General features: G+C 50.1%; 2 protein-coding genes across 3 annotated transcripts; one reads left to right on the forward strand and one right to left on the reverse strand.

The window, feature by feature from the left end:
- The first annotated feature begins 139 nt into the window (after positions 1-139).
- ABCB6 (ATP binding cassette subfamily B member 6 (LAN blood group)) lies at positions 140-8,014 on the forward strand. The gene is made up of 19 exons (XM_060623683.2): positions 140-1,114; positions 1,425-1,562; positions 2,069-2,255; positions 2,458-2,559; positions 2,729-2,912; positions 3,761-3,882; positions 4,404-4,513; positions 4,712-4,777; positions 4,969-5,094; positions 5,224-5,300; positions 5,389-5,452; positions 5,554-5,639; positions 5,874-5,931; positions 6,148-6,252; positions 6,628-6,802; positions 6,953-7,065; positions 7,309-7,403; positions 7,479-7,547; positions 7,731-8,014. The coding sequence occupies exons 1-19, from the start codon at positions 566-568 to the stop codon at positions 7,840-7,842; spliced, it is 2,538 nt and encodes an 845-aa protein (XP_060479666.1). The 5' UTR covers positions 140-565; the 3' UTR covers positions 7,843-8,014.
- A 119-nt stretch (positions 8,015-8,133) lies between these two features.
- ZFAND2B (zinc finger AN1-type containing 2B) lies at positions 8,134-11,082 on the reverse strand. 2 transcript variants are annotated; one of them, XM_060623696.2, is made up of 9 exons: positions 10,819-11,082; positions 10,446-10,540; positions 10,078-10,209; positions 9,793-9,944; positions 9,449-9,538; positions 9,313-9,373; positions 9,160-9,227; positions 8,749-8,821; positions 8,134-8,438 (listed from the first exon to the last, which is right to left on the reverse strand). In XM_060623696.2, exons 1-9 carry the CDS (start codon positions 10,871-10,873, stop codon positions 8,397-8,399), a joined length of 768 nt encoding a protein of 255 aa, XP_060479679.1. In that variant the 5' UTR covers positions 10,874-11,082; the 3' UTR covers positions 8,134-8,396. The 2 variants fall into 2 exon arrangements, with proteins under 2 accessions (XP_060479679.1, XP_060479680.1); XM_060623697.2 differs by having other exon boundaries at positions 8,382-8,542.
- Between the last annotated feature and the right edge of the window lie 10,895 nt (positions 11,083-21,977).

Here is a 21,977-nt window from a genome sequence, read left to right on the forward strand (position 1 = left end):
TCAGCTAAACCGAGCCAGCGTGCTAGCAAAAGGTCCATTTCCTAGCCACGGTTCCGTGGAGGTCAAGGTCTCCCGCTGTACGTGCGGTCAGATTTCGCGCCCTGCGCACGTGACCAGCCCGACCCCGCCCCTGTATTTTGCCTTTCCCGCGTGCACCTTAACTCCCGGCCCCTTCAGGGAGCTTGGCCAATGGGGACCCTAGGTAGGGGCTGAGGCCGCCCCCCGGTGGGCAGGGCTGCTGCGCCAGAGCCGCTCCAGTCAGATGCTCAACATTCCTTTGGGCCCGGACTTGGCAGGAGGGTCCTGCCTGGGCTGCGAGCGAGGGGCGGACGGACTGCCGAAGACGGCGTACGTGCCCTGCGTGAGTGCGTGTCGGCGGCGCGTGCGCGAAGAGAGTGGGTAGTGTGGCCGGACCCACGTGTGTCCCTGCCCGAGAGGCCCGCGGCTTGGCGCCCCTTGTCTCCATGACCCGAGAAACCCTGGCATTCGCGTCCCGCCCTGAGCAGCCGGTCCCGTTCTCCCTTCCCGCAGTCCCCGCAGCCTCGGCCGGCGGCCACGCATTACCATGGTGACTGTGGGCAATTACTGCGAGGCCGAAGGGCCCGTGGGTCCGGCCTGGGAGAAGGGTGGCCTTAGTCCCTGCTTCTTCTTCACGGTTGTGCCCTCGATACTGATGGCCCTGGGGGCTCTGGCCTTGGTGCTAGCCCTTACCTGCAAGCGTCGGGAGTGGCCAGCTGGCTCCCGTGAGCTGTCTTGGAGCGCCGGCCCCCTTGTCCTTCCTTATGGGCTGCAGCTACTTCTGGCTACACTCCAGGTGGCGCTGCCCCTAGCTACCCTGGTTGGCCGGGTGGGCACTACTGGGGGAGCCCCGCTGCCAGGCTACCTACTGCTGGCTTCCATATTTGGGACTCTGGCCAGCGCCTGTGGCCTGGGGCTGCTCGTGGTGGAACGCAATCAGGCCTGGCAAAGGCTAGCAATGGGCATCTGGATCGAGTTCAGGCACAGCTTGGGTCTCCTGCTCCTCTGGACTGTGGCGTTTGCAGCTGAGAACTTGGCCCTTGTGTCTTGGAACAGCCCACAGTGGTGGTGGGCAAGGGCAGACTTGAGCCAGAAGGTAAGGGACTTTGTGGGGAATGGAGAATCATGAGTGGCAAGGGCTGGGGAGAAAGACAGAATGTCTAGTCACACTGGCTCCACACTTTGGGATGCCTCTAAGAGAAAAAGGAGGAGGCCTGCTTGGCAGGTTGCTGATAGCCAGCTGGTGGGGTGTGTCTGTGCTGAGTCACTCTACGTTTTTTTAAAGCCTGTTTGATGCTGGGCCCCTGAGCTGGGTGTGTGCCCTGCCCCATTCCCTAGCCCTGTTCTAAGTGGTAACAATGGCATTTTGGCCTTCCTTGATGCTCTCCCTACGCGTTTCATTCTAGGTCCAATTTAGCCTATGGGTGCTGCGGTATGTGGTCTCTGGAGGGCTTTTTATCCTGGGACTCTGGGCCCCTGGACTTCGTCCCCAGTCCTACGCCTTGAAGGTTAATGAAGAAGATCAAGATGTAGAGAGGTCCCAGGTACACCTGAATTTCTGAACCTTAGAGCCTGTCTTAATTTCATTGCCTGTCATCCTTTTTCGCCACCATAATAATTCTTTCTCAAATCTCAGTTTATGCCACACGAGGCTTTCTGACCTCATCAGGAATCATTTGGGGTCTAAGATAACTGGAAGCTGCAGTCCCATACATTTTCCCTAGAGGGGTTTGGCTAGGGCACTTCCTTTTCTTTTTTTTTTTTTTATTAATGTTGACTTATTTATTTTGAGAGAGTGTGTGTGCGAATGGGGAAGGAGCAGAGAGAGAGAGAGAGAGAGAGAGAGAGAGAGAGAGAATCCTAAGCAGGCTCCAGGCTCTGTGCTGTGAGTACAGAGCCCAATGTGGGGTTTGATCTTATGAACTGTGAGATCATGACCTGAGCCGAAATCAAGAATCTAGTCACTTAACCGACTGAGCCACTCAGGTGCCTCTAGGGCACTTCTCTCTGATTTCTGAGCTCTCCTCTCCTATGTGTTTTACATTCCTAGGTTCAGTCAACAGAGGAAGCACCAGGCTCTACCTGGCGAGACCTTGGCAGGAAGCTCCGCCTACTGAGTGGCTACCTGTGGCCTCGAGGGAGTCCAGCTCTGCAGCTTGTTGTGCTCATCTGCCTGGGACTCATGGGATTGGAACGGGGGCTGAACGTATTGGTCCCCATCTTCTACAGGAACATAGGTGAGGGGGGAAGGAGTGCCAGCTCAGCTCTTTCTGGTCCTTTATTCGGCCTGGTGAGGGGTGGGGGCCCAAACCTAGGAAGGTGGGACAGTGTTAGGAGCTGGATAATCAGAAAGAGGCTGTGGCTGGTGCCCGGATCGGTTTCTTCTGAAGAGTGTCCTGGGGGCCATAAGTGGCCTCTGACTTATTTTCTCCACCATAGTGAACTTGTTGACTGAGAAGGCGCCTTGGAGTTCCCTGGCCTGGACTGTTATCACCTATGTCTTCCTCAAGTTCCTCCAGGGCGGTGGCACTGGCAGCACAGGTATGAGGGATTCTGCTATCCCCCTGGCTGGTATTGGTCCCTCCCTGCCTTCCTCCCCCAAGCATCCCTCCCCTGGCCCCTTGGGGTTCTCAGACTTTTCATGTCTGGGTACTGGGCCGATGTCATTTGGCCCCTAAGCTCTACTGAGGCCTCCCCTGGCTCCCCCCAGGCTTTGTGAGCAACTTGCGCACGTTCCTGTGGATCCGGGTACAGCAGTTCACATCGCGGCAGGTGCAGCTGCACCTCTTCTCCCACCTGCATGAGCTCTCGCTGCGCTGGCACCTGGGGCGCCGAACGGGGGAAGTGCTGCGGATTGTAGACCGGGGCACGTCCAGCGTCACAGGGCTGCTCAGGTGCCAGGCCAGTGGAAATGGAGTGTGGGAGGGTGGGGCTGGAGACACAGGAATGAAGGGGCTGTCCAGAGAAAGCACCCAGCTTCAGCTGCCTCTCCATCCTTTTTTTTTTTTAACTTCAAGATTAGCACGTACCTGCTCTCATAATAAGACAAATAAAATGGAGCAAATATCTTATGTGATATCTTATAAATTTTACTTCTCCAAAGGTTCCCACTCCATCTAGTATGTTGAGTTCTGCTTTTTACGTGTTCACATGTATACGTGGAGACTCACAGCACTAATATGATATTGGGGAGGGTTCTCATAAAACAAGCAGTATCATGACATAGGTGTCATTATTAGAGTTGCTTTATTAATAAGACATTAGGGAGATATATTCTTACTATGCATGAAGCTCCCTCTCATTCATTCTAATTGACACGGCATTCTGTGCTTGGGGCAGGTACAGTTTACTTAGCCACCCACTTCTTGAGGGTTAGTTAGCTTGATTCTGGTCTGTTGCTATTGAAAAACAAAACACTCAGGTGCCTGGGTGGCTCGGTTGGTTGAGCATCTGACGTTGCTCGGGTCATGATAACTCGGTTCGTGAGTTTGAGCCCCACGTCAGGCTTTGCACGGATAGTGCGAAGCCTGCTTTGAATTCTCTGTCTCCCTCTCCCTCTGCCCCATCCCGACTCATGCACAAATGTGCGCGCGTGCACTCTCTCTCTCTCTCTCTCTCTCTCTGTCTCGAAGATAAATAAACGTTTAAAAGAAAAAGAAAACACCACGCTGAAATTCCTGGAGGCAGAGTTGCTGGCTCTAAGCCCCTAAACCTTTCTTTGTCGCTTGACTTGTCCTCCTAGCTACCTGGTATTCAACGTCCTCCCCACCCTGGCTGACATCACCATTGGCATCATCTACTTCAGCATGTTCTTCAACGCCTGGTTTGGCCTCATTGTGTTCCTGTGCATGAGTCTTTACCTCAGTGAGTGCTGCTTGGTGAAGGCATCTCCCGGAACTATGCCAGGGACTCCCTTGGGCATGAGTCCCGCCCCCACTCAGGTGGCCCACCACGGGGAGGTTGTAGATCAGTGGACTTGAATAAGCTCCTGCTGCTCCCCAACATGATGGGTTGGCCTCCTCCTCTGCCAGGGGAACCTTAGCTCAGCCTGGACGGAGGGCCAGGGAAGGGCATCCTGGTCACATTAGGGGCCTGCTGTGGGTACAGGGCAAGGAGAAACCTCATTTGTGTAACCTGATGCAGCTTGGCTTCACTTGGCCACCAACGAAGCATTTTCACACGCAAGGCTTTGCACGGGCTGCAAAGGTGTCTCTGTCACAGCCCCTTCCCTCAGGGAGCTTAGTGCTCTTTCCCTTTGGGAATCTGGGTCCCTGGCCTGTAGTACAGGGTTCACGTGTATGTGGCAGATAGCAGACATCCTCTTGTGGTCTCTGGTTTGGGGTGATGTCTTGATCGCTTCTCCCTCCTCCTCCTGTCCCTCGCAGTCCTGACCATTGTGGTCACTGAGTGGAGAACAAAGTTTCGACGTGCTATGAACCTACAGGAAAATGCCACGCGGGCACGAGCTGTGGACTCTTTACTAAACTTTGAGACGGTAATGAAGGCCTCGGTGGCAGTAGCGTGAGGCACAGTGGCTGGTGGAGCAGCGTGTCTGGGACCGGCGGGGCTGCTAGGGAGCTGGGGGGGGTGGGGTGCTGTTTAAAATGAGGAAGGGGGGATTGGGGACCTGGAGGAAATAATCCAGGTGTAAATGCTGCAGCCACGTCTCACAACTGTGGTTTGAATTCATCAGGTGAAGTATTATAACGCGGAAGGTTACGAAGTGGACCGCTACCGAGAGGCCATTATCAACTATCAGGTGAGGATGCTAGTTTGAGGCCTGCCGAGAGCAATGGCCTAGCCTCGCGGAATTGCCAGGGCCAAGAGGAGTACGGTTCTGGCTGAAAATTTGAGGTTGAAGATGCCTGGGCCCAGGTTTGGATTTGGTGAGAGTGTATATGTGACATCCTCCCCGACCCCGCTAACCCCTGCCCCGTATTATTGCCCCAGGATTTGGAGTGGAAGTCAAATGCTTCACTGGTTTTACTAAATCAGACCCAGAATCTGGTGATTGGACTTGGGCTCCTTGCTGGCTCCCTGCTTTGTGCATACTTTGTCAGTGAGCAGAAGCTACAGGTCAGAGAATTGTGCTGGGGACAGGGCAGAGGGCCTATGTCTGGGCCCCCAGGTTCCTGGGTGGGAAGCGGGAAGGTGACAGCCTGAAGGCCTTCTGTGACTCTGCACTTCTCTGTGGATCTTCACAAGGTTGGGGACTTTGTGCTGTTTGGCACCTACATCATCCAGCTGTACATGCCCCTCAACTGGTTTGGCACCTACTACAGGTAACTGATCTCCCACCCTCGCCTGTTGAGGATGCACAGTTCTTTCCCCAACTCCTCAGAGGAGCCCCAGCCAGCACTGTTTTTGCAGGATGATCCAGACAAACTTCATCGACATGGAGAACATGTTCGACCTGCTGAAAGAGAAGACAGAAGTGAGTGAAGGGGGGGGGGGAGTGGGAGCCCACACGGTGCTCCTGGTGTCTGGAGAGTACCAGACCCATAATGGCAACATGCCTGGGTCCCACTCTCCCAGGTGAAGGACCTTCCTGGAGCCGGGCCCCTGCGTTTCCAGAAGGGCCAGATAGAATTTGAGAATGTGCACTTCAGCTATACCAGTGGGTGAGCCCCCCTTTTGCCATCTCACAGCCCCCTTTCCCACTGTCCATATGCAATCTTGCCCCCATTCCCCACCCTCCCCATCCCCACCCCCACGCCATCCCTGCTTCTCAGCCCACCACTGCCTGGAAAGAGAGCCTGAGCAGGGGAGGGGCAGGGCCCGGTAGCAGCTCTGCTGATGGAAGGGGGCAATGGGAGTACAGCAGGCCTGCTGACCATGCCCACCCTTCCTTGCAGGCGAGAAACCCTGCAGGATGTGTCCTTCACTGTCATGCCTGGACAGACACTGGCCCTGGTGAGAGGAGACCCAGCCCCTTGGCCCAGACTCCTTGAGTTTCCCTATTGCGGTGCTCATGGAAATTTGTGACCCAGGCTGTGGAGTCAGAATCCTGTCACAGTGGGCCACAGGATTGAATGTAGCAGCCTCCACGGACATTGGTGGCTTCTTGGAGAGCAAGCCTTAAAAGCCAGTGGGCCTGAAAATATTTTCCTTCTGTTTCCAATGCAACAGGTGGGCCCATCTGGAGCAGGGAAGAGCACAGTATTGCGCCTGCTGTTCCGCTTCTATGACCTCAGCTCTGGCTGCATCCGAATAGATGGGCAGGACATTTCCCAGGTAAGGTTGCTCGGGAGGAGTTTGTGACTTAGGGGCCTGTGTGTGAAAGAATAGCGTTCTGTGAAGTGCTGGCCACTCTCCAGGGAGAGAAGGAGATGTCACCCCTGCAGAAAGCTGCAGCAAGAGACCTCAGCCTTCTTGGCATTCCGTGGCCTATCCAAGTAAAGTAGTCATGAGCGTAAAAAGCGTATTTTCTCTTTGTAGACAGGGAAACAGACTCGGGAAGGTCGAGTGATTTGCCCCCACAGCTAGAATTATTTGGGGGGCTGGTGACAGGGTTCCTGTACCTCATCCCATGTGCTTCCCTCCAGTCTGTCCTATCTCCCGGGCCTGGGGCAGTCTCACAGGCTGAGGCATATGGTCTCTTGGCCCCAGGTGACCCAGATCTCCCTCCGGTCTCACATTGGAGTCGTGCCCCAGGACACCGTCCTCTTCAATGACACCGTCGCCAACAATATCCGCTATGGCTGCATCACAGCCGGGGACGAGGAGGTGGTGGCCGCTGCTCAGGCCGCGGGCATCCATGACACCATCCTGGCTTTCCCTGAAGGTGAACTTCCCTGCAGAGTCCGTGCCCTGCCTGATTGAGTCCTGCTGTCCCCACCCCCCCCCCCACCTCTGTTCCATCCCTTCCTGCCCGTCTGGTCACAGAAACCAAGTTTATTATGTGTGACTAGAGGGAGGTGGGCGATATTCACAGGATACGAGACACAGGTGGGCGAGCGGGGACTGAAGCTGAGTGGTGGGGAGAAGCAGCGTGTGGCCATTGCTCGTACCATTCTCAAGGCTCCAGACATCATTCTGCTGGATGAGGTGAGAACCCTGGGCAGCCCAGTCTCCTCCTTCCTCCTTTGCCTGTGGCCAGGCCATTCCTGGTGGGCAGTTTTCCCTCACGGATAGATATCATGAATCCTGGCTTCATAAAAACACCTTACGGTTCTCAAGTGCAGACAGATTCTTTTTGATTCCCGAGGCCTCCCTCAGCTAGCAGCTGGCATCCTCCTTCCATGGGGATTTGGGGTGGCAGGGGCAGGTTTACACAGATCCTCTCTGTAGGCAACATCGGCGCTGGATACGTCTAATGAGAGGGCCATCCAGGCTTCTCTGGCCAAAGTCTGTGCCAACCGCACCACCATCGTAGTAGCACACAGGTACAGGACCGGGGCAGCAGGCGGCGGGGGGCCCACTCGTGTTGTGTGGTGCATAACCCAGTTCTGATTTCTCAGGCTCTCAACTGTGGTTGATGCCGACCAGATCCTCGTCTTCAAGGATGGCTGCATTGTGGAGAGAGGACGGTAAGGAACACAGCAGGATGAATGAGGCAGGGCCTCTGAATTGGGGGCCCCAGGAAAAGGTGAAATCCCAGGAGTTTCTGAAAGGGATCTCCCTTGCCAATCGCACTCATCTCTGTGGGCTGCTGGTGAGGACTCTTGGGGTTGAACTGATAGCTGGGACCTACACTTTCCACTTTGCCCCAGGCACGAGGCTCTGTTGTCCCGAGGTGGGGTGTATGCGGAGATGTGGCAGCTGCAGCAGCGGGGACAGGAAGAAGTCTCTGAAGACACCAAATCCCAGACTGAGACACAGTGACAAGAGTTGTGGCCACTTCCCTCCAAGAGGAAAACTCAGAAGGGAATGAGATGTATCCCTTTTCCCAGTATATTTCATGCTGGGGTTGGGGTATGGTGCTAGCTATAGTGAGAGCAAAGAACCTTTCAGAAAAGCACTTTTTGGGGAAATAAAAGTGTGGACTATGCCAGGATCCTTGTGACTTTGATGTGGGGTACTGCCGTGGGCCTCTACACTTAAGTCAGGGGAGCATTCTTGACAGGACCCCCCTGGTTTCGGTTGTAGAGGAGAAAGAAACACAGCACTTGGAGGTCTTATTGACTGCCAAGATCCTTTATTCTTTGCAGGCCCCTCCTTGTCCCCTCGGCATGAGGCAGCCCCAGTGTAAGGGGGATTACATGATGCAGGGAGCTGAACGGGGCCTGGCCGGCATCCCCCGAGGCCCAGCCGCCGGATGGTTCTAGCCGCTCTCTCCTATGCAGCTGGAGAGGCCAGCGGGGCCTTCTGTGGGCTGGGCTCCACAGCTGTTCCTCCTGACGCTCCCTGGAGGGGGCCTCCGTTTCTTCTCCTTCTCCTCAGTCTTCCAGGCTGCTCCCAGCCTCCTCTCCCTCTGTACCCTAGAGGTGTGAGGGCCACAGTCCTCCTCAGCCGAGCCTCCCTCCCCAAGCCCAAGGCCCTAGCACAGGCTGCAGTTGGACGGCTTCAAGGTGCGACTTTGCGCCTGGAGCAAGGAAGGGGGAAGGAAGGGAAGGAAGACAGGGTGCGACGTCAAGGAAATGAGGGACAGTCCTCACTTCAGAGCCCAGCGTGGGCTAGAGTCACACCAAAAGCAAAAGGATAACCACCATTCCACACTCTCTACCACTTGAAGAAAGCCCCCCAAACTCCCAACGCAGGACCTCAACTCCCCCCACCCAGTCCTCATACCTGCTGCCGTTGGTATTCTGCCTCACTTGCTGATAGTGCTTGTGCTAAAGCTAAGTCTTCTTCCTCCTGAGAACTGAGAGGGAGGAACAGCTTAAACTAGATGACAATAATATCTGAAACATGAGTGTCTTATCTGTTAGGCATCGCCGTGCTAAGCACTTCTGAGTATTATCTCAATCTCCACACAACCCTATAAGTAGGTAGGTATTAGTACTGTTCCATTTTAGAGGAAACTAAGAACCTTATAACCTTATAGGTTAAAAGAACTTGTCAGAGATCATATAGTTAATAAGCTTCATTTTGAGCCCAAGTGCCTAACCATCATCCTACATGGGGTTGGAGTGGTCCCACGTACCTCCCTCCAATCTGAGCTTTTGCCCGCATCCCATCGTCTTTCACCAGAGTAGGTACCTTGGGACCTGGGGTTTGGTCTCTGCCAGGGACAGTTCTAGGGCTCGTTGCAGAGCCTCATCCTCACTCTGTAAAAAGGAGAAAGACCAGTTGCCTTGGACTTTATTCTCCGTGTGGGTTTCCTTCTGTCCATCCAACCTCCACCCAACTCACCAAGCCATTCTGCAGAGCAATCACCGGAGGGGCTGTCCGGGATGGAGACTGGGTTGTGGCTCTATGGCAGACATTCAAGAGGCTGAGGTCAGAGATGCAAAGGGGAAAAAGGGAGAGGAGAAACAGGCAGGCCTACCTGCTGGGAGAGGTAGATGAAGGCAATGTCCGACTCGGGCTGGGGATGGTGCTTGTAGAAGAAGCTTGTGCTCTGGAGATGGCAGCAAGTCTGTAGAGAAGAGACACTCTTGGCATGCTTCCAAGGATAGCTTGCAGGCTCCTCCCAGGCCTTACCCAGGAAGTCAGGAGGGGAGTTCCTCCAAACAGTCTAGAAAAATAGGTACTTGAAAATGAAGCTAAAAGACTCCCCTAGCCAAAGGCAACAGGTTTGAAGCTCCCCAACTTGTAATGAAAGAGGCTGAGTAAGTTCCAAAAGGATGGGGAGATCCTAAAGGCACAAGTACTGGACTTGGTTGCAATTACCCTGCCCGGCTGGTTGGGTGACCCTCCCCAGAGCAATCATGGTCCAGTGGGTGACGGTGCTTGATGCAGAAGTTTCGGCCACAGCGTTCACAGGTCAGTTTCATCATTTCTCGCTGCCGGCAGCCAGAGCGTTCACACTTATTGGTGAAGATCTGAGGTGGAGTGGGAAGGTTTGCCTCTGCTGAGACTCTGACCCCCACTTCTCGAACCCCATCATAACAGCTGTTCCAGTTTGCAAGCATCCATGGTCCCAGCTAGGTCATGGCTAACCCCTCCAATGCTTACCTTACGTTTTTGCTGTGCTGGATCTGAGCGACAGTCTCGGTCAATATGCTCCCCCACAGCACGGTCAGGGGGCTCCCCTCTGGCCACAGGTACAGGCACATTACAGAGTGGGCATACAGGTACCTGGATATCCTAGAGTTAAGGAGCAGGGTTCAGTCTGTGGCCCGCTCCCAGTCCAACCAAATATCAGGTCCTGAAACAGCCTCCCTGAAAGAACCTGGATATGCCCCCTATAACGCACAAGGAAACAATGTTTGCACCGCTGAGCCTCAAAGCAATAAAGCAGAGGAAAAGAGAGGCAGAGGGATTCCGGAGATGCTGCATGCTTTCTCCACCCGCCCCCTCTCACCCTCAGACCGCCCCCTCACCTTTTGGTAAGCAGACCCACAGTGATGCTGGGCGTAGGCCACATGGTCTGCGCAGAAGATGCCCGAGCAGGCGTCGCACTTCAGCGGCAGAAAATCTGCAAGAAGTGGGTCGGATTGCAGGCCCAGCGGGACCTCGACGTCGTTCCCACTCACTCAAGCCTTCCACTCGGTAAGGAAAAACGGCCACCGGGTTTGCAGCAAACTATACCCGTTCCTAGGCTCCATCTCCTTAGCCACGCCCCCTTAGCCACCCACCCCAACTTCGATCCCCGCCCTCCTCTGACACTTCCAGCCCCGGAGCCCACCCTTCGCCCCACCTTCAGCTCCAAGCCCCGCGGGCCCGGCCCCGCCCCCCGCGCGCTCCGCCCCTCACCCAAGCGCTGACAGCTCGGCTCGGAACAGTGAGCCCCGAGGTCCGGAAACTCCATCGCCGGACCGGGCGGGGCCGGCTGGCCGAAGAAGCGGCGCTGATCGTGTCTAGGGCTCCCGCGCCGGGTCCAGGCCACGACCCCGCACTCTGGGGGGCTCCCAGCTCCGCCCTTTCCTCTCCCCCGCCCAGCCCGAGTTACCGGAGCCTGAGCCCTTCCCGACCAGCGGGGTCCCACTCCTCCCTCGGCGCGCGCGGGCGCACTGACGTCATCGCGCAGGGCGGGCACGTCCCGCGCAGTCACGGGGCGGCGGGAGGAACGCCCTTGCAGAGGAGAGCCCAGCCCTTCCCTGCTGGGTGAGGCGAGGGCGTGGCCGCGCGCGGCGCGCCGGCTTTGCTCCCAGAAGAGCCAAAGGACCGGCGAGGACGAGGGTAGATATCTTGGGGAAGGCGGGCTGGGGTAGCTTGGGGTCTTTTACAGTTGGGTCCCTTGCCCGCTTCTCGCTCTCACACTTTCCCCCTCGCCCTTTCGTCCGCTGCCACGGCTGCACTTCCTGTCCACGAGCTGAAGATTCCCATATTTCCTCGAAGTGCAGAATTTTCTCCGGATCTGTGGATCCTTCCTCCAGGTTTAGCTCTGATGCCCTTTCCGTAAGACTTCCCTGACCCTCCCCAGTACCTGCTCTGTGATCTCCCTGGTTCTGTGCTAGCACCCACATCACCTTATTGTAATCAGCGGGTCACACAGGCGCACATAAATGTACTGGGAAATCAGGGACCACGTCTCCCTAGTTCTGGGTCCCTAGCACCCAGCGCAGTGCCTAGAATTGTGTGGTTTTGTTTATGTGGGTTTGATAGTATTTCAAAAATTGTTTTTAGAAGTAAAGTCGTTTTGCTGTAAGAATGAAGTAAGTTGTGTCAGGCTGTCATGGTCTCCTCTGTTCTCACAGGTAGGAACTCAGCCCCTCAGCTGCTGAGGCGCCCCTGGGAGCTTATTAATAAAAACATATGGGCGCCTGGGGGGCTCAGTCGGTTAAGCATCCGACTCTTGATTTCGGCTCAGGTTATGATCTCACGGGTTGGTGAGATCAAGCCCCGAGTCAAGCTCTGTGCTGACAGTGCAGAGTCTGCTTGGGATTCTCTTTCTCTCTTTCTCTCTCTCTCTCCCCCTTCCCCTCTGCTCCTACCCAGCTCACTCTCTCTGAAAATAAAAATAAAATAAACTTAAAAAAAAAAAAAAAAGCTTAATAGGGGCGCCTGGGTGGCTCAGGCAGTTAAGCGTCCGACTTAGCTCAGGTCATGATCTTGCAGTTTGTGAGCTCGAGCCCCACATTGGGCTCTGTGCTGACAGCTCTGAGCCTGGAGCCTGCTTCGGATTCTGTGTCTCCCTCTCTCTCCCTGCCCCTCCCCTGCTCGTAGTCTGTCTCTCTTTCAGAAATAAATAAACATTAAAAAATATTTTTAAAAATGAAATAAAAAATCTAAAAAGCTTAATCAAAACATATGAAGAAGCAACTGGATGATATATGCAAAGACATGTCATACAGGGCAAATATATACATTTCAGGAACCCCCAGTCTGGGGTGGACAAGTATCTTTTTAAGTCAAAACCTGAAGGATGAGTGCATGATAGCTAAGTCAAGGCTAAGGGAGAGAGGAGTAGAGTGGAAGGAGATGGTATTCCAGGCAGAGGAATCAGCAGGGACAAAGACCCGGAGATAAGAGAGGGAACGAGGTCTTTACATCAACTTTAAAAAAGCTTGGGGCATCTGGATCTTAGGGTATAAAAAGCAATCTGGAGGGGAAGCTGGAGAGCTAGCAGGGGTCATATTAGCTCAGATAGTGGAGGCCACAGTAGTATTGAGAACTTCAGCATAAATATAATAAGAGACTACAGATAGCTTTAAGTAGGGGAGGAACATGATCAGGTTTGTATTTGGGGAAGATCACCCTGGCTTCAGAGTGGAGAACAGATCAGAGGAGCTAGGAGATCGGAAGAAGGGAGACCAGATAGGATACCAGCTGCTACAATCCAAGCAAGAGATGATGATGGCTTGAACTGGAGTGGGGGCAGTGTTTAGAATTAGAGTTCAGTAAGGAGTTTAGGTATGAGATAGATATTTTAAAATAAGTAAATTATCTGGGGTGCATGGGTGGCTTAGTTAAGTGTCCAACTTCGGCTCAGGTCATGAGCTTAAGGTTCATAGGTTTGAGCCCCGCGTTGGGCTCAGTGCTTATAGTGTGGAGCCTGCGTGGAATACTCTCCCTTTCCTTCTCTTTGCTCCTCCCCTACTCTCACATGTGCACAGTCTTTCTCTTTCTCTCAAAAAAATAAAAGTAACTTTCCAATATATCACTGAAAGGATAAAATGAAAGGGGGGAATTCTATTTTCCCAGAGCAATTATGAAGTACTTAGAAAAAAACATTTTAAGAAAAATCCCAACCTTATCTGCAGGAAACACCTTGACTTACCTCTCTGCAAAAGCTCAGCCAAATGGGGTTAGTGTATGGGGTACACTTTGGCCATTCCTTCAGGGAAATTCTGGCTGCTGCTTCCCTCAACCCACCCTCACACCCTGGGGTGGCTCAGGACAACCATGTTTCTGCCCTCCCAGCGATGATTGGTCTGGGGGTAATCATCTGACACATACTAGGTATCTAGGCTTGTGTTGCCCCAAAAGCATAGCCTGAGATAAGGATCTGGGTGCAGGTGGTTCATGTGGGAGGTAATCCCAGCCAAAGTAGGAGACGGAGACAAGGAAGGAAAGAAAACCAATAGAGAATGTTATTGAGGGGCACCTGGGTGACTCAGTCGGTTGAGCATCCAACTTTGGCTCAGGTCATGATCTGGCGGTCTATGAGTTCGAGCCCCGTGTTGGGCTCTGGTGACAGCTCAGAGCCTGGAGGTTGCTTCAGATTCTGTCCTGTCTCCCTCTCTTTCTCTGCCCCTCCCCCACTCTCTGTCTCTCTGTCTCTGAAAAATGAATAAATGTGAAAAAAAAAAAAAAGGAATGTTACTGAGGGGTGCCTGGGTGGCTCAGTGACTCATGATCTCACGGTTCATGGGTTCAAGACCCACGTCAGACTCTGCACTGGCAGTACGGAGCCTGCTTTGGATTCTCTCTCCTCTCTCTCTGCCCCTCCCCTACTCACACACAGTCTCTCTCTCAAAAATAAATAAACATTAAAAAGAAAAAGAATGTTATCGAGCTGATTACCACTGTGGTAATAGGAGCTCAGTTCCACTGGGATATAGAATGCACCTCAGAATTGTCTTTCTAAAGGACAGAAGGCTGGGCGGACTCCTGTCTGCCGTAAGTTGGGGATTGTTGCTGGGGGTGATAACTCTCCCACACTCACTTGGTACAGCCAATCTGCACCTGTGTGTGAGCTGACTGAGCTATGGAGGCTTTGCCCCGGGGGCAGAAATGGTGAGGCTGGGTTTTGAGGTGGGAAGCCAGTAAGGCTTATAGGAACTGTCCCCAGCAGTAGCTGAAGTCATAGATGGACTAAGCAAATGTGGCCCGGGGCACCAGGAGCATCTGCTGTATTTGGCTATACGGCCAATCAGATTCTTTCCCAAGAATTTGGAATTGAGGCCGAGAGAATCAGTATTCATAATATATAAGCTATAGGATGGCCATCTGCCATAGTACCATACTGTCATACTGACTGGGGGACGGGAGAGGAGATTGCTATCTGCAGTCCTCTGTTATCTGCAGTGGGACACAGTGAGCTCCATAAAAAGAGGTTAATCTTGTGGCTCACACATTTGGGCTTAAGTCATATCATGACCTAAGTCTTTTGCCTCCTCCCAAAGTCTACACCCCGATGAAACTATGGCTAACTGCTATTATTTCATTGAGTTCATTTTGTCTGTTTTAAGATAGTTAGGAGTCATCCCAGTAGATTCAGGGTATTTCTCAAGGCTTTGTCAGAATCTCTGATCACAACCTGATGTCAGGCTGATGGCATTGTGGAGGCTCTTGATGCAGGTGTGCAAGTGAGGGCCCTCTGCCATGGGGGTCCAGCTTTTGACGTAGGTCCCTAAGAAAGAACAGTTGTTGAAGAACCTGCCATTTGTGAACTCCAGAACTCCGTATCTGTGAAATCCACCATCAGTTCCGTTAGATTTAAACTTACGAAATTGCTAATACTTGACTTTTTTTTAACTTAAAATGTTTCCGTATGATTTAATCTAATCTAAGCAGCATATATCATGGGCAAGAATTGTGTTTCTCTGACCTTCTATCTAATCCTCAGCCTGCTGGGATTTTGACCCCAGACATGAAAGCAAACAGTTACTGTCTGAGAGTATGGTTTAAAGTCCACACACCTTAAAAACAGATGTGTCCAGTGTCTATTTTCCTCTGCCCTTCAAGCTTCTGCCATTTGCTACTAATAATACATAGGAAGAAAGTATTAGATAGGATTCAGGCAAAGCTGCCATGACAGAGACTCAAAAACAGTGGCACAAATGAGAAAGAAGCTTAATTTCTCGTTTGTGTAATAATCCAGGGCTTGGACACCTCCTATTTTGTGTCCCCACCATCCTAAGCTGTTGCCTTTGTCATACGGTCCCAAATGAGTCCTTGCTCCAGGCAGCAGAGTGAGGGGGAAGAAAAGGAGAGCGCCCCCTACAACTTAAGGGCATGACCCTGAATTTGCATACATCACTTCTGTGCACTTCGCATAGTCACATGATCTCCGTCATGCTCATTCGCTAGCTGGGAAATGTAGTCCTTAGCTGGATAGCCATGTGCCCAGATAAAATTTCAATTATTTTGTCAGTGAAAGAAAACAGATATTTGGGAGAAAGCTAGTGTCACAAGGGGAGATAAAGGATACATTTTGTGGTATGCGGACCATCTTGAGTTTGAAGTAGTAAAGAAGGTGCTGGGTCACTTAATGTAGCATAGCAGCCAAGATTGTAGAAGGCTTCTTAGCTCATGGGGTTTGAAGATGAGAACAATGGGATTGAGCAGTACTTGGCCACTCTTCTGCTGTAGCCCACTCTGTTGATTGTCTACCCAACAGCCTTTCCCCAGCTCCCTCCTTGAGGACAAAACCATGATTTTAATCACCCTTTTCCAAGCAGTCGTGTTTTACATGGATCCCTTTGCAGCCACCAGGATGAGTCTTAAAAGGCCTAAGTCAGTGTTTTTCAAACTTTCTAACCACTACTCATATGTTATACCCATTAAAAAATTTTTTTTAAGTTCATTTATTTTGAGAAAGAGAGCAATCAGGGGAGGGACAGAGAGAGAGAGAGAGAGAGACAGAGACAGAGAATCCCAAGCAGGTTCTGCACTGCCAGCGCAGAGCCTGAAGTGGAGCTCAAACTCAGGAACTACAAGATCATGACCTGAGCCAAAATCAAGAGTGAGATGCTTAACCGATTGCGCCACGCAGGCACCCTCATTTTATACCCATTTTATAACTACATTGATACTCAACACACACACACACACACACACACACACACACACACACACACACACACACACACCCCAGAGGCCAAAACTGATAGTTGACGTCATTATGTTTATGTTTGATGCACTCTGATATTCTATTTCATTCTTTTTAAATGCTGGTTGCCATACTGTATTATTTCCATCCCACCATCCCATAAATGGGTTGCAAACTTTAGTTCAAATTAAAAAAATCCCCGCAAAAAAAAAAAAAAAAAAAAAGGAAAGAAAAGAAAGCCCTACTGCTCTAAGCCGATTAAACTGCCCTCATTCACCTTGGTTAAGGCATATAATACAATTTGTACCTGAAAGAAAAGTTGGTCCTAAACCTTAAAAAAGACAAAATGATGATTGTTGTTTTAAAAATATAATGATGGAGTTTTTCTAATAAGCCTGCTTGACCTTCATCTGGCACTGTTGGAAATATAGCTGTTGTTATAGTATATTTGGCTAACAATCCACTGCTGATAAAAGTACAGTTTACAGTTTTGTACCATTAACCTGTGGAAATTGATACGGTGTTGTTCTTACATAGCCTTGAAGAAACACTAACCACAAAGACGTTATTTTTTTGCCTGTGGAACATTCATTGGTTTGTACCTAACCTAATAATTATGTTCATTTATTGATATACATATTTCTTCCTTGAAAGCAGGGAACCAACTTTTTGTATTTAAAACATTTTTTTAAATGTTTACTCATTTTTGAGAGAGAGAGAGTGAGCGAGCTTGCGGTTGTGAGAGTGGGGGAGGGACAGAGATAGGGGGACAGAGGATCTGAAGTGGGCTCTGTGCTGACAGCAGATTTGGGGCTTGAACCCACGAACCACAAGATCATGCCTGAGCTGAAGTTGAACACTTAACCAACTGAGCCACCCAGGCGCCCCAACTTTTTGTATTCTTTTAAAAAAACTTTTTTTAATGTTTATTTATTTTTGAGAGACAGAGACAGAGCACGAACGGGGGAGGGGCAGAGAGAGAGGGAGACACAGAATTCAAAGCTCTGAGCTGTCAGCACAGAGCCCAAAGCGGGGCTCAAACCCATGAACTGTGAGACCATGACCCGAGCTGAAGTCAGACGCCCAACCGACTGAGCCACCCAGGCACCTCCACTTTTTGTATTCTTAAAATTTTTTTTTTTTTTTTTAACGTTTATTTATTTTTGAGACAGGGAGAGACAGCATGAACAGGGGAGGGTCAGAGAGAGAGGGAGACACAGAATCCGAAACAGGCTCCAGGCTCTGAGCTGTCAGCACAGAGCCCGACGCGGGGCTCGAACTCACGGACCGTGAGATCATGACCTGAGCCGAAGTCGGACGCCCAACCGACTGAGCCACCCAGGCGCCCCCACTTTTTGTATTCTTTATCAGTTCCTTCATTTATGATTTAAATGAAACCTTTATATGCACTTACTGTCTACTTAGATGAGAATTTATTTCTGCTCTAAACATTACCTGTGACAGGTAGCTTTCAGGCAGCCATTTTGTGACCATGAATGGAGCCAAGCAGAGAGGACAAGTCAACATGTTGAAGGTGGCAGAGAAGAGAGATGGGAAAGATCCAGAGTTGTTGATAAATTAACCTACCCTGAGCACCACATCTGGCCTTTTGTTATATGACAGAATAAGTGTCTTTGTTAGTGAAGTTTTCTGTGTTTTGCAACCCAAACTTCCTTTATGATATACCTGTTATGGCAACTCACATTAATAAAAATGAACATGTGATTCATCCAGTTGGAACTTTTTGCTGGTGGATTGTCTACACATGGTGTTGGGTGTGGTGGTAGCAGTAGAATGATTTCTGAGCTCCCGACCAACCTTACAGACCCTCCCTTCACAGCTCTGGCAAGATTCCTGATATACTAATATTATAATCTGTGCATTAATATTATGTTAAGGGGCACCTGGATGGCTCAGTCGGTTAAGCATCTGACCAGCTCAAGTCATGATCTCATGGCTCGTGAGTTCAAGCCCCACGTTGGGCGCTGTACTGACAGCTCAGAGCCTGGAGCCCACTTATTCTCTGTCTCCCTCTCTCTCTGCCCCTCCCCTGTTCACGCGCTGTCTCTCTCTCCTTCAAAATAAACATTAAATTTTTTTAAAAATATTCTGTTTACTAGTATTTTATTTTATTTTATTTTATTTTATTTTATTTTATTTTATTTATTTTATTTAACATACATTTATCCTTGAGAGACAGATAGAGTATGAACAGGAGAGGGGCAGAAAGAGAGACACACACAGAATCGGAAGGTGTCAGCACAGAGCCCTATGTGGGGCTCAAACTCACGGACTGTGAGATCATGACCTGAGCCAAAGTCGGACGCTTAACCGACCAAGCCACCCAGACACCCCTCTGATTACTTATTGTTAATCTTAAATAATTTCCAAGGCTTAGGGGTGCCTGGGTGGCTCAGTCAGTTAAGCACCTGACTCTTGATGTTGGCTCAGGTCATGATCTCATTGTAGGATCAAGCCCCGGATCAGGCTCCATGCTGAGTGTGGAGGCTGCTTGGGATTCTCTCCCTCCCTCTCTCTGTCCCTCCCCTGCTCGTGCTTGCTCTCTCTCAAAATAAATAAATAAACTTAAAAAAATAATAAATATTTCCCAGGGCTTTATAAATGCTTTTATTTTGCTTTAATATACAACTATCAGATTTTGAATCATCTTCTTCATATTAAACTATAGTCATTTGGTTTCAAGATTTTTTTTTCCTGTCTACATTCATCAGTGGCTTTAGAATTGTAGGCTTTCAGTTTCTGGAACCTTGTTTGAAGCAGACTAAACAAAGATAAACACTGTCTTTCTCTCTGCTCCCACTCCATGGATGCTCAGATAACCGAAGGCTTAGAGGACCCTAAAAATAAAATCTTTGGAGCTCTCTCTTGAGCATGAGCCAGAATGTTTTAACCACCACAAGACTTACTTCAGACACCGCAGAGACCACAAGAGAGAGCGAAGCTCTGACAGTCTCTCTTTTCTCAGGCAAAACTCCTCCTAACCTGATGGGTTATAGCTATTTGTGCGGATCAGTAGCCCAGGAGCTTTCCACAAGTTAAAAAGGGTGGTGAACCAACCCAAGTCACCACCCCCTAATGCATAGATTGAATGTAGGTTCCTCGCTCCCTGAATAAAGGAATAAAGGAGAGAAATCCAGTAACATTTCTACCTTGAACAAGGTGTGTCAGAAGTTATCAGTTAACAGTTGAATACTGCGCAAGTCTCTTTGTAGACCCACAAAGCATACGCAGACCTGAGAAGCAGCTTTGTGCTTCAGCTGTGGGTAACTGAGCCTCAGCCTCCTCCCTGAAACAGCAGAAATCGGCTCTACAACTTAGCAGGTGGGGTGATGGCCAGGCACCTCTTGTTTCAGGGCCAGCAGGTTTAAAGCAGACAAGGTCAAAGTGAGGATGCCAGTCAAGGTGCCCAATTTGACTCAAATGTTAGCCTGATGGTATCCGTTTAGTGGTTTTCCTCCTCTTCAAACAACTCTTAGAGAACACATACAGAAAAGGAAAGGAAAGCTGTTGTGTTCACTGTCCAGTCCTGGTCTTATTCACGTGTTACCTTTCGAAGTAGATATTATGTATTCCCATTTTGCAGATGAGAAAAGTGAATTTGAGGGGCGCCTGGGTGGCTCAGTGGGTTGAGCATCCGATTTTGGCTCCGGTCATGGGTCATGATCTCGCGGTTCATGAGTTCGAGCCCTGAGCTCGGCTTTGTGCTGAGTGCAGAGTCGGCTTGGGATTCTCCGGCTCCCTCTCTCTCTGCCCCTCCCCCGCTCACACTCTCCTTCCCTCTCAAAAATAAATAAACATTAAAAATTTTTTTTAAAAAGAAAGAAAACTGAATTTGAGAGATAAGTTACTTTCTCAAGGAGATAGCATCTGGAGCCAGATTTTTGTATGGCCATAAGTCGCTTGTATGATGAAATCATTATACAACATTGCCTCCCCCAAATCTACTTTATAACCTTTTTAACAACTGAAAAGAGGAATCTTAAGTGGCAGGTTTCTCAGAGTGTTTGTAGGGAATCCCAGATCTATTCAAGGGTTATCAATAATCAAACACTCTAGCAGAGCAAGATGTTTAAATATCTAAGTGAGATAACCAGGATGCGGAAGCTCTTGGAGCTGGCTTCAGATCCCAGGAATTAGTAGAGCAGCATAGGTCCACCTTCACTGAGGTCTGCCTTGCTGCCTCAAGTATGTGATACACAACCTTTGTGACAATATTGTCACTTGTTCTCAAGTGCCCTAGCTGTCCTGTGAGCTAATTAGACTCCTAGTTTAGGTATATAGTTCAAGTTCATATGACTTTATGGGTTACACAGTGATCTCATATATATTTGATTCAACCCACTAAATATTGACCAAGCCTTGTTGGATTTCATAATACCCCGGGCATAGAGAAAGTGAATAGCTCATGGTCTCTACCCCCTAGTTGCTCAATGTCTAGTAGTAAAGACATATAAACAACCAATTCAAAGTGAAAAATGCCCTAATACAGTGGCTTTCAAACTTATTCAACCTTGACCCACACCAAGAAATATATTTTATGTCTCATCCCAATATATTTAAATGTAACATAAATACTATCTAAGGGTCCCTAAGTTGATTTCATGACCCACTAATCCATGACTCGTAGTTGGAAAACTGTGCTCTAATGAATGTACATAAGCTATAGAACACAGAAAAGGGGGCCGGTAATGCCCAGGAGTGGGATTGGGGAGGGACAGTGGGAATTCTCCAGGCAGACAAGATGCCAGAGGTATTCCAGCCCCAGGAAGGGCATGGGAAGAACACTGCAAATGTTATAGATTACCCTAACAAGTAGGGCATGGAGGAGATTGAGTGCACAAGAGGCTAGGAGAGTGGAAAAGGAACTTTCTGTTAAATAAAGTAGATTGAACACACACATTTTATGTTTGTTCCCTTCTCAAACTCGCCTCAAATAAGAGAATAAAGAGAGCAGAAGAAAGAACACATGATTTAAAAATGACTAGATATTATTTAGATATGATTTTTTAAAAATCTTGGAAAATGGAAAGCTAATAGAGGAGGGATGATTGGGGGCATAAGTCAATTTGGGCTGCAGGGCCTTGGAAAGGCTTGGGATGGGAAGAAACAGTTATATCTGAAGGTGAAATGGGAGATTGGGGCTGAAAACAGAGGGATGAGTTGAAGATCCACATAAGGAGCAGTTAGATTCCCAGATTCCCTCCTCTGATCTGAGCGGCCAGATGATTGCTTCTCTTACCTCAACAGAAGGCAGGAGGTATATCCTCCTGAGAACAGACCAGAGGGACTCTGGGCTTAGGGCCATCAGATGCAGCTGATGGGGGAGAAGAGAAACCACACCCTTACTTCAGCTGGCTTCTAGAGCGCTGGCAGTCAAGTTTATACTCCTCATGCTGGAAAGTGCAGCCTTCTTCTCTAGGGGAACTGACCGGCCTAAGCAAAAAGATGCACAGATACTGGCATTGGGGGGTTCCCAACAAAATGTTTGTCTCTGCCAAATCACCCTACAGGAAAGATGCCAAGCACTGGGTCCTACTTGTGCCTGGAGAGTATTCATTTGGCTTTTAGGAGCCTCTACTCAAATATGAAGGAGCAAACCAGGATTTGGGAAATCTCTATCATGAAAGAGGCCAAAATAAAGAAAAAAATGTGGGGGGTGGGGGGCACCAGTGAC

Source organism: Panthera onca, chromosome C1, assembly GCF_046562875.1.
Source record: "Panthera onca isolate mPanOnc1 chromosome C1, mPanOnc1 haplotype 2, whole genome shotgun sequence".
Classification (NCBI taxonomy): Eukaryota; Metazoa; Chordata; class Mammalia; order Carnivora; family Felidae; genus Panthera; species Panthera onca.

What these genes read in the sequence shown, in the direction of transcription:
- ABCB6 (XM_060623683.2), top strand. Translation starts at nt 566, where the DNA reads ATGGTGACTGTGGGCAATTACTGCGAGGCCGAAGGGCCCGTGGGTCCG. An exon ending in CTGGACAGACACTGGCCCTG is followed by an intron (nt 5,932 to 6,147) that starts GTGAGAGGAGAC and finishes CCAATGCAACAG; the next exon opens with GTGGGCCCATCTGGAGCAGG. An exon ending in ACATCATTCTGCTGGATGAG is followed by an intron (nt 7,066 to 7,308) that starts GTGAGAACCCTG and finishes TCCTCTCTGTAG; the next exon opens with GCAACATCGGCGCTGGATAC.
- ZFAND2B (XM_060623697.2), bottom strand. Translation starts at nt 10,873, where the DNA reads ATGGAGTTTCCGGACCTCGGGGCTCACTGTTCCGAGCCGAGCTGTCAG. An exon ending in GTGGGTCTGCTTACCAAAAG is followed by an intron (nt 10,210 to 10,445) that starts GTGAGGGGGCGG and finishes CCTTAACTCTAG; the next exon opens with GATATCCAGGTACCTGTATG. An exon ending in TTGCTCTGCAGAATGGCTTG is followed by an intron (nt 9,228 to 9,312) that starts GTGAGTTGGGTG and finishes TCCTTTTTACAG; the next exon opens with AGTGAGGATGAGGCTCTGCA.